The sequence below is a fragment of the Nipponia nippon genome, unplaced genomic scaffold (genome assembly GCF_047370975.1).
Source record: "Nipponia nippon isolate SJK-2023a ecotype South Korea unplaced genomic scaffold, ASM4737097v1 scaffold_8, whole genome shotgun sequence".
NCBI lineage: Eukaryota > Metazoa > Chordata > Aves > Pelecaniformes > Threskiornithidae > Nipponia > Nipponia nippon.
The window spans coordinates 11,309,159-11,320,315 of NW_028262402.1; the positions used below are offsets into that span (position 1 = coordinate 11,309,159).

General features: G+C 35.6%; 1 protein-coding gene across 13 annotated transcripts in view; it reads left to right on the forward strand.

Moving 5' to 3' along the window:
• CSNK1G3 (casein kinase 1 gamma 3) overlaps window positions 1-9,937 on the forward strand; it is an 85,027-nt gene extending 75,090 nt beyond the window's left edge. For 5 of the 13 annotated variants that reach the window (XM_087741983.1, XM_087741981.1, XM_087741984.1 and 2 more), the window contains 3 exons: window positions 927-1,033; window positions 1,406-1,429; window positions 7,460-9,936. In XM_087741983.1, coding sequence (XP_087598109.1) covers window positions 927-1,033; window positions 1,406-1,429; window positions 7,460-7,514 — 186 coding nt within the window. In that variant the 3' untranslated portion in view covers window positions 7,515-9,936. Of the gene's footprint in view, window positions 1-926; window positions 1,034-1,405; window positions 1,430-7,459 lie in introns of those variants that run through there. The other 8 variants (XM_087741985.1, XM_087741992.1, XM_087741995.1 and 5 more) reach the window with 6 other exon arrangements.
• The last annotated feature ends 1,220 nt before the right edge of the window (window positions 9,938-11,157 follow it).

An 11,157-nucleotide genomic window follows, 5' to 3' on the forward strand; every position in this document is an offset into this window, starting at 1 on the left:
TGTTTTACAGATGTTCTCTGCAGGCTCTTATATTATTTGGCCAGAATGATATTTTTGTGCAGTGTTGCTTGGCCAAACATTTGCTGCTGCTTTGTAGCTAGTAGACCTCTTGATACTTTAATGGGTCAGTTAGCACTGTCAGCTGCCCTGACCAGATAAGCACTTGTCTATACCCAGTTAACCATCTTCTTGGCAGATTCTGTGAGGTGAATAAGGGAGAGGTTTCTGGAATAGCTGCATTTGTCATGCAGGAAGGCTGACAGGAACTGAGAGAGAATAGCAGGTTCCATTTGGTTTAAAGTCAAAATAAATGTTCCCAGAGAACCAGAGCTGTCCCGGTGGCTCAAGAATTTACAAAAGAATTTGAGAGTAAATTAATGGGAATGAAGATTAAGAAGATTAATCTATTTTTTTTTTTTTTTGATGGCAGTAAGTGTTTTCATTCTCTAAGAGTGAAAACCAAACACCACCTACAGTCTTGGGTCTAGAGAATGTCTCAGTTTTCCCCTCTTCTGGTGAGTACTCTTTGAGATACAAAAGAAGAAAACTAAGGAGGTTAAATACACTAAAGAAGCAGAGAGAGGGTAAGACTGACTGAATTGATACCAGGAAGGGGATTAGAGCCTTCCCTTAAGGCTCTGAAGAGACATGAGGGAGATCAGCAAACCTGATCAACAGAATTGCTTTGCTTAGTCCACTCACTTTGAATCTGTCAAGTAGATGTCAGTTCCACTAGTAAATATGAAAGAAAAATGGCAGGATGGCAGGGATGCAGGAATAAAACCTGGAAAAGATACTGTTATTGGAATAAAAATTATTGTGGAATTAACAACAATTACTGATTTTTGAAGATGTATTGTAACTGTAGGAATTGACAAATGTATGTCTGGCACTAGCATAATTTTGGGTATTTCTGATGATTTCAGGTAGTAAGCTCAACAAATGGAGAACTGAACACAGATGACCCAACTGCAGGCCGTTCAAATGCACCAATCACAGCTCCTACAGAAGTAGAAGTAATGGATGAAACTAAGTATGTCCGTCTTTTTATATTCTTTGGATCTTGTGTGCTTAGCTACTTCAAAATTTTTCTTGTATAGTTATTCAAAAAATATTGTCTAAACTGAATAGCCAGTGGTGTGGGGCAAAACTATAGTGCTATGCTTAATTTTGGCTTTAAATATTTAAATAGTAGACTTTCTATAGCTTGTGCTTTTTAGGTTAAGCCCTCAATAACACATCTCTATGCTAGAGAAGTGCATGCATTTTTGATATTTCAACTAAGGTTGAAATACTTATTTTAAGACAGTGTTATGACTACCAAAAGTTATGTATGAAAGATGTGAAATTCTTCCTCTGTGTAGTATTCTGATTCTCTTTTTTCCCTTACTCTCTTTCTGTATAGCTGCCAGAAAGTGTTGAACATGTGGTGAGTTCTACAGCACAGGCAGGCAGAAATAGCCCCAGGGGCTTTATTCTTGTTATTTGGTTTAAAACTAATTTCAGAGAATTTTAAAATAACAAGTCCATCTGGAAATCACAAAACATGTTTTAATATTATGAAACAATTAACTGGTTTTACAAACAGTCACCTTCAGGAGCTATTTTGCCTGCTTCAAATCTTGCTTGCTTTTGTGTAGTCTGTGGTGTACTTTATTTAATCATTTTTAGTGGGTATTAGAATATTTTTGTCTCACTTGCTATCCTGTTTTAGAGGAGAAAACGTTATTTTCAGATGTTGTGGCATTCAGCTAGTATTTTAACATCTAGAAAATAACTCACTTATGTGAACAATAAATGCTAGCAAATGTTTTAGCTTTGCCTATTATCTCTGTAAACATACTATTTACTGGACTATTACTCTGACAACCTATTAACTAATTACTAAAACATAACTTCAGGGTTCCTTTAAGTTACAGTGTAGTGAAAGGGGAAAATACTAAGGTCTGTTAACATGGGATGGACAATGCATGTATATATATTTGAGTAGTAAAGTCAGACTTGCAAAATAGTACAGAAGATAATCTTCATAGCTAAAGGCAGTATAACTTTCAACATGTTCTTCATAATTGTGCTTGGAATAGGATTTTACAAGGGTATGGATCTAGTTTATCATAAAATAGAGGCACTCAAGTATGAAGGGTACATTAGTAGCAGAAAAATCCAGTAAGCATTCCTTATTAATAGCAATACGTTTTGTAGGGCTCATTTTCCTAACTTTTAGATAAGAGGAAATTTCTCAAAGTACAAATTTTTGTTGAAGTGATTGTTCTGCAGCTTCTGGTTTTGGTATGTAAGATTGATGTGCATGTGTAGTTAAAAAATGTGAATGGAGGTGTCTGTTGTGCCACACTTGTGCACTAGCTTTCTGTGAGCACTGAGAAGACCAGTTCTTTATCTGCCATCTTTGCAGATTACTGTATTATTATTTTTCTGGCAAGAATTCAGTTTTCTTACATATATATATAAAATAAAAAAAAGACCCCAAAGAGCAAGGATGTTGACAGACTGCACATAGAGAAATTCCCTGTCCCCTCCCTTTGGATAAGTGCAATGATAACCTTCCTTATGCCCAGTTTAGGCACACACAGGAAAAGATTACCTTTCTAAAGTTTTGAGTAGTGCTTAGCACAATAAAACCTATGCTTAGTTATCTACAGAAAATAAAGAGAATTCTCAGAAACCAAGATGCTGCGGCTGCTTTAGAAGTGTAGGATTTCATTTCCTCTGATATGAATAATTGATGGACAAATAAGCTATCCTTGTCCTTTTTGGCCTACTCTTTGCTGGTTTTCTTACAGACAAAATATCTACTCTCAATATCCTACTCTTTAGATTAATCTTCTTTTTCAATATGAGACACACAAATTAGTTTTCCAGCAGTGTCTATTTAAACTGCAGTTTCCTCATTCACTTTTTTTTGGGGAGTAGAAGTCATTTTCTATTTTGACAGTAATTAAAGCAACACCCATGCATACCCCCCCACCCACACCCCCAGCATTGCTATCAGACATCGATGTATAGGTATAAATTTTTTTTCAATAACAATGCTTTAGAAGGTTTAGGTAGTTTTGCATTTTAACGTGATAGTTACAAACTTAATATCAATAGGTATTGTGAGATGTTTAAACATCCATTTATAGATTTTACACTGCTGAAGAGTGTAAGGAAATGCACGTATCAGTCAGTATCTTTCATGTCTGTGATACAGATGTTTTAAATAAGACATTGTTTTATCAAGAGATTCTCACTTTGTACCTCTTTCATGATCTTTTCTCCATCTGAAAATATGAACAAAGTTAACCTCTCTTGCTGGTATCTTCTGTTTGTAACATTTCTTCATGTTCTGAGGAGACAAACTTGAATATTTTTTTAGAAACACTTCATTCTTTATTCTAGATGTTTTCGTAGTTTTAGAAGCTTAGCATGACTATATCTTTGTTTAAAAGATTGAAGAAAGGGTGCGCTATCATGTGTGATTTTTAACTATGAACACAGATATTGTTTAGCTGAATATTAGACGTTCTATTACCATTTCAGTGGGATGCTGTAAATCAGAAATGCTAAGGATTTTTTTTTTCAGTAAGCATTTTATTGTTTTGGAATATTAATCCAAAACTTCCAGTGTTTGATATATGTTTATATACTCACATGCAGTATATATTCTAAATCTTGTCATCTTCGTGCTCCTCAGGTGTTGCTGTGCAGCAAGCATGACTTAGCGGTGGGTGTTGGGTTGTGGGTTTTTTTGGTGGGTTTTCTATTTTGGGGGGGGTTTCTTCGGATTTTTTTTAGAAACGTAGCTTTCAGCCCTATTTCAGTTGTTACTTACTGGAGCTGTAAAGCAGGGAGAAAACTAAACTGATCACTGCTCTGTCCTGGCACTTGCGGATCTTATCTTCTACAGATGGTTTTCCTGTTATCACTGAGCAATTAGCCTTTCTTTCATTAACTCTTTGTGAGCCATCAGAACATTTTTTTCTATGAAGCACGTGTTATTTGGTTAACTAAAAGGCTCTGCCACGGGTGAACAGAGAAGGGCAAACAGGAAAAGATGATATGATCTGTCTTTTTTGCATCATGCATTTTTTGTGCCACTTTAAAATAATCCTCCAGTAAAGTGCTGCCACATGCTGGATGACAAATATAAAACCACGACTATCTAAACACAAATGAGAACTGAAGTTGCTTTAGCATGTTGTGCCATGGGACTGCTCAAGTGGTAGAGGGAAGGGTATTTAGCAGAAAAAAGGTATGATAATGTTTTAAGTAGGACAAGAAATGTTTGTAACCATAATACTGAGATTGCTACCTTAGATAATATCTCAAAGGTCACTTTAGATTGTACAGGAAAAATAAGTTGTTTCTTGAGTTTCATAAATTGGTATTATACTGCCTGCTATAGAAATGTTTTATACCCTACAGAGAAAGAGGTTAGCAGTCATTAAATGCTTTCTTTAGAAAAAAGTTCCTTTCCTAGAATTCGAAATTTTCAAAGCATATCTATTCTTATGCATTTTGCATGTGTGTTGAATAATATGATAAATTTGTGGTTTAATACTCATTAATAATGCCCTTATCTGTAGCTTTAAATACGGCTTCAAGCAATGTAATACATATATTAAAAAAAATATATATATATATACATAAAAGTGATAATGACACCCTCTAGTGACAGTATTCTTAAGAACATGTCTGCATTTCTATTTTACATTATACTCTTTGAGAGATTCTGCACTATGGAGCTCTAATTTTGGGGTTACATTTCTTTCATAAAATTTATTACCAGGCAGTGTAATCTGACTTGTTTTATTCCTGTGTAAATGTGAGTATATTTTAAAATGACATTTATTTGGTATTGGAAGGTTTGACAGGTCTAGCACTTCTAGGCTGATAAATATACATTTCGGTAAGTTTGCAAGCCAGTCCTGTTGTTTACAATGCTCTATGGAATTTGCATTCCTTTAATAATTTTTAGATATATTATATATTAATAAGGGATTTGTTTTCCCACAGCAAATAAGTCTTCAGCTTTTAGTGAAATTCCCTGAACTAAAATACAGTTGAATAGTTCTTATAATTAAAAAAAAAAAAAAGGCCGTTAATAGAAGTGATACTCTTTGTAATAGTATTACGCAAACTCCAGAAGACCAGGAGATTAAAAAAGCAGTGCTTTATGTTGGTTAAAGGTAGAACTTTTGAATTCCCCATTGCATGATGCTTTTCTTCTCTGGTTGACAGAGAAGTAGCAAACTAAATAGGCTATGGAGAGAAGGAATAAGGGACAGTATGAGATTTGCAGCAAGGATGGGTTAAAATTTTCTGGGAAGGAAAGCAAGAAAACCTAAAGTGTCCTTCAATTGCACGGAGAATCCAAGCAGTCCTAAGCATTTAAGTGGGATTTGCTGTTCCTTGAGACATACTCCATATAAGCAAAACCTAGTTAAACACTGAAGAGTTAAAATTCTAGATTGTTTTTCTAGAATACAAATTAACTGTCTGCCACACTTTCATCTTCCTACGGTTACTTGTGTAACGCGTGTTCTGTATATACTAAAATTACGAATCAAGACAAAATTTTTCTGTAAGCTTTCTTTGAGGCCTCCTAATCTGAAACAGGTACAAAACTGATTTGCCATCACAGTCCAGGGTAGGATTTCCTCATGTACAGGATCATAGGATAACGCACGTTGGAAGGGAGGGACCACTGTAAAATGCTTTGTTTTGATTTGATGTTTTGTTGTATATACATATATAAAATACTTGGGAAAAGATTGGGGTGAAAGAAGGATTAAACTAAATTAGACTCCATACATCTGCATGTAAATTCAAAGCTTAAGTTGTAATAGATGTTAGTTGTAGATAGATGCTAAGAAAAAGGGGTTAGTAGTTATGGGGGAATTCCGGTTGCAGTTGGTGGCTACTAGCCTTCAAAAAAATTACCTCTTTTAGAAATACTTAAAGTTAATAAACACAGTATGATATTTCTGCTAGCTGTAAAAATATTTATCTATGTAGTTTCCCCTACTGAGTTTTAATTTGGGGCTTCCTCTCCATCAATAACCAGTGTTTTTTTTCTACTGAAAGTTATGTAACTCTCAGAGCAGCTGTGGTCTGCCTCTGCCCACTGCTGCTTTTTCAGTGACTGAGCAACAGGGTACCCTTGGATATTTCGAGAAGGTAACTTCTGTCTCCCCTTCCTTTGGATGTTGTTCTCACCCCTTGTAGAACCTTATTTTTAGACCCTTGTTCTCCCTGGTTTTCAAATGCTTTCCCCGTTTCCTGTATTCCAAACTAAATCAGCAAGATTCCTTTCCAATTTTAGTGACATAAAATGCTTGGTGAACTTAAGGACTTGCTCATAGGCTATTGATGCAGTACATCTGTATTTTCACTTCTGTTGTACTTCATAGTTTCAGAAAGACTCTTGAGTATATAGCACTGCAAGTCAGAATTCAATAACTAAATGCAGAACTCCAAGCTCTGTTAAGGTAGACAGCTTGCATGTTCACTTTTGATTGCAATTTGTGAATACTAAGTGGAAGATTTAATTTTAAAGGTGGTGGTCAGGAGCTGGGAGTTGCTTAAAATAAGGCTAACATTATATGCAAATGAAAAAGTTTTCTTTGTATATTTGTTGCTTTCCTCTTTATTTTCAAAAATACTTCCTGGACTTCTGCAGTCCTCCTCTGTATTATCTGTCTCTAACTCCCTCAAATTCTTTTTCCTTTTGTAGTGTTTTTTCAGTTACTTTCAGACTGTCTCTATTTGCTAAGTGAAATTCGCAGTATTTGTCAATTTTAGTTTCCTTCATGTAGTATGCAATAAAGCAGAAGAAAGTATGTCAGTATACTTCAATATACTTAAAGCTGTGATTTTTCACTGTAGTAATATCACAGCACTGAATCAGAATGTTAATTATATTGTTCATGAACATTTTCTTCTAAAATATTTTGGGAAATATCCTTGGGGAAGTTTTTGCAAATTCTGGTTGACAAAGGAAACTCAAATTGTTTTCTTGTGTTAGCAACAGTAGTTTCGTAAGTACACGGTTCAGGTGACACAATCTTAAGTTCAAGCTTGTATTTGGCATATTACTAGTTAATGTGAAAGAGTACTCAGGTAATGAAACATTCCTTATTCTTACAAATACATTTTTAAGTCAGACTATAATGCCTGAGCTTTTGATACCCTCACACAATACTCTAAACTTAATAGGTATTTTTATGATAGCTCTTTTCACTTGATACTTTTTTCCCCAAAAAAATGTAATGTGTCAAAAATATCTCTACTTCAGTTTCTTTCACTAATAAATCAATCACCTGCAATAGAGCTTAATGTGTTCCTTGTGGTGCTGGCTATACCTGAACTACATGCTTCAAGTGAAACAAATACAGTAAACCGAGTTCAGTTTTGTGATTTCTTTTTATATCATATGTAATTCATGTCACACCTGCAGGTGCTGCTGTTTTTTCAAGCGGAGGAAAAGGAAAACCGTTCAGCGCCACAAATGAACTAGAACCAAGCAGAACACAGAAATTGCATATTTGTTCAACTACTGTCTTGTGATCTTTAAAAAAAAAACCAAAAAACAAACAAACAAACTTCGTTATGACCACATGTTTTCCAAGGACTCCCTTAAAAACAATGTCATGCCTGTGTGCTTTGATTTGGTTTTCCTGCATTCATCTTTTGTTTCTTTAATTCATCTGTTCGGAAAGCTTTAAGGTTTTGTCAAATACAAGTGCTTCTTTGACTATCAACAAATGGACCAATGAAATGGTACAAATGAACAGTATCTTCAGCAAAACTAAACTTGGAAAGTATTTCTCCTGTCCTAGGAAGTACTAGCTGTGTCTTAGCTGAAGACAAATGTCATAAATCTATTATTTGAGTTCATAACAGCATGTCAAAAGTAATTTTCTTCAGAAATGCAGAAGAAAAATACAGATATACAACCGAATAGAAAAATAATAAAATCTTAAGATTCTTTTCTTTTCTGACACCTGCATTGATTTTTGTAGTCAAATTGTATCAGCATTAAACCCCGTCTGTGATATTGTGGTACAGTCACTATCTAGAGATACTGAGGAGACTGATTTAACTGTTGACAGTTGTCTAAATGCTGGCAATACTAATGAACAGAAAGTATTTCCAGTAGCCTCTGGGTTTGAAAACCTACTTCTGCTATGCCTACAATGGAAGTGTAGTACAGTAGAAATGGCAAGAGTGTTTGTACAAAGAATACAGAATTTTGTATAATTTAAATTGTGCTTCCAGTAATGTTAGTAAGATTGAAATACCTTCAAAAGAGGATCTACAGAGGAGTTATAAAAGAAGAAATAAATGTGAATCTGGTTAAAGTGGAATAAGTATTAAAGCCTATATGTTCTCTAAGGTAATTGATGATTGACAACATCTTTAACTTGAAAATATGGATGTGCCATGTAATGTTAGAGATACGTTTGTAAGTTATTTTACTCTTTAATTTAGAAAACAAATGCAGTGGAAGTGAGTTAGACTTCTCCCTTCTCTGCCTACTAGCCCATAGCATCCAAAATTCCCCAGGTTTTTTTTTCCTGGGAATTTCCTGTCTTTCAGTGTAATGTCACTACTATAGTAGGATGGCAAGGATGTGTCGGGTACTTCCCCACAGTCCAATGAAGTGCCTGCAATATGAACAAACCAGCAGTTCTGTAGACAAGGCAGGCCATTTTGTATTTTCTTCTTCAGAAAATATATGCTTCTTTTAAAGCCATAATGACAGAGGTGTGGTTTTGTCATGTTTAGCTGCCAGTTATTGAAGAAGTGGTGTGAAAGATGGAAGTGACTAGACAGATCTGTTGACCAAAACTCAGATTATCTTTACTTTTTATAATTCTTCTAGACCTAATTAGCATTTTTTTTCTATCCACACATGCCTTTTGGCATACTTATTTATTTTTAGTCTGTTTTGTGGTAGCATTTAAAATGTGTATTAAAATAAATGCACACCTTTGAATTCCTTATTGCATTTACAAGGATTTCAATTGTATTTTGTAATTTATTTTTCCTTAACCAAAAGTGTATTTTATTGTTTGGATTGTGTGCTCATATGTATACTTTGATCTTTGTCATTATTACTGTTAATGATCTCAAGTTTTTGTTTTAAAGCCTGAACTTGGCCTACAAAAACATATTGTTTAACAGGTCATAAGTTTCCACTCCACCAGTTTGTGTTATTGATCATCTCAAACTCATGAAGTTACTTCTTTGTTTTTATTTGAGCTGAAAAGGTAGGAGGGTACTTGACCATTCTCATATGAAAACACATCCTTCTTTGTAGTACTTGACCAAATTTGTTGCTTAGTAAGATTTGTAAGTACATGTGGTATGTGTATTTCTCACACACCTGATTAGTTTTATTCTCAAAAGTTTTTGACCTGTACAGTGTTTGTATGATCTGAACTCCATAGACATAACAAGAAAGTGTGTATATTGTGGACTTAAAATATTTGAATATAAAAAACCTATTTATTTGCGGAAATGATCAGTATCTAGGCATTTGCTTTTCAGCAATATTTTTTTTAAGTGCTTGATTTTAATGCTAAAGAAGGTTTTCTTGTAGCAAAGCGAAGCGGTCAGTACTAATGCAGTTATGTTCAGGTTATGCCAATATGATTTGCATTTATATCCTTTTTTTCCTGTCTAAACTAATGAAGTCAACATTGGCTGGATGTCTAAAAATGAAATACATCCCTGTTTAAATGTAAGACAAAATAATAAAGATAGTTTTTTAAAGCTTGCCTTTTTTCCCACTTTCCTACAGTCTTGGTTGAAATAGTGGAAGCAGTTATTTTAAGAAGTGCTGAACAGTTTTAATCTTTTTGGATGGCAAGGAATTTGAAAGCATGTTATTTTGAAATGCTACCTCAACATTTCAGTTATAGTTATGTTTGCTTAGTTAACAGGTGGTATTGTTATATGCTGTAATATACCTAATGATAACAATAGAGTGAAGAGATTTCAATGCACATGTTTAACCAGGAAATTTACTGAGGGTCTCCATGGATTAAAGTCTATGCTGTCTGTGCCACCTAGAATAAAAGCCATTACAGATACTGTGACATATGTAATAAATGTGCCTTTAATTTGGCCAGGTAGTTATCTAGAAAAGGAAGACTTATGGTTAGTTCTTCAGTCATAACCTTTTGTTCAGTAGAGATGATTGTTCCTAGCTGTAAAGCATTTGATATGATGTAAAAAGGGCATATTTACTTGAGAACAATGTTAATAGGCAAAATTGGTTGATAGACTTCTGGTTAAGATTCCTAGCACTTGACTTCATAAGCAGATGTTTTCATTTGCTTGTGGGCTTCCAGATCTACAGAACTATTGCAAGTAAAGATTTTTTTCAAGTTCATGTTTTCTTTTTATTCCAACTAAAATTTTCCTCAAACTTCTTTTTGAGACTTGGAATTTTAACACCTGAATACTTGAAAATACACCTCCATGCCCTGAGATGCTCCCCTCCTGGGCCACTCGCAGCTTGTCGGGGAGTAGAGGGGGAAACACAAAAGAGGCCTTCCCATGACTTCTCCATCCTGGAGTGCTCAAGGTGGTGTTAGTGCAATGGGGACAAAGGGGAGCTCCCACAAAAATAAGCCTGACCCCATCTTTGCAGCTCAATGCAAGGTGGCAGTTTGCAAAGGGGCCGGCCTGCCTTCTCAAGCCAGCTTTTCTTCTCAAGGACCAAGGGCCCAGCTAGGTCCACAGCATGAAGCTTCAATGCAGTGACATGCCCTGTGGTCTGCTGCTTGAAGTGTTGCGCTGAAGTGTAGCAGCTCTCCATATGGCAGAGGTGCTGGCTGCCCTCTCCTGCAGAAGCCCAGGCTGTGGCCATTGCTTGGGAAGCTGGTTCTGCAGAGATGTGAGGCAGGACGGGGTTACTAGTGATAGGCTCTGGGACAGCATGACGAGGTTTGAGTGACAGTGTGCTAGTGAGGGCTTTCACTCTGCTCCGCAATGTACCACATACAGTGGAGCACATTTCAAATGTTTGTACACTAATGCCTGCAGCGTGAGGAATAAACGAGGAACTGGAAGCTTTGGCTCAGTCCCAGAGCTCTGACAACGTTGGTCTAAGTGAGACTTGGTGGGAAGATGGACGGCCACAGG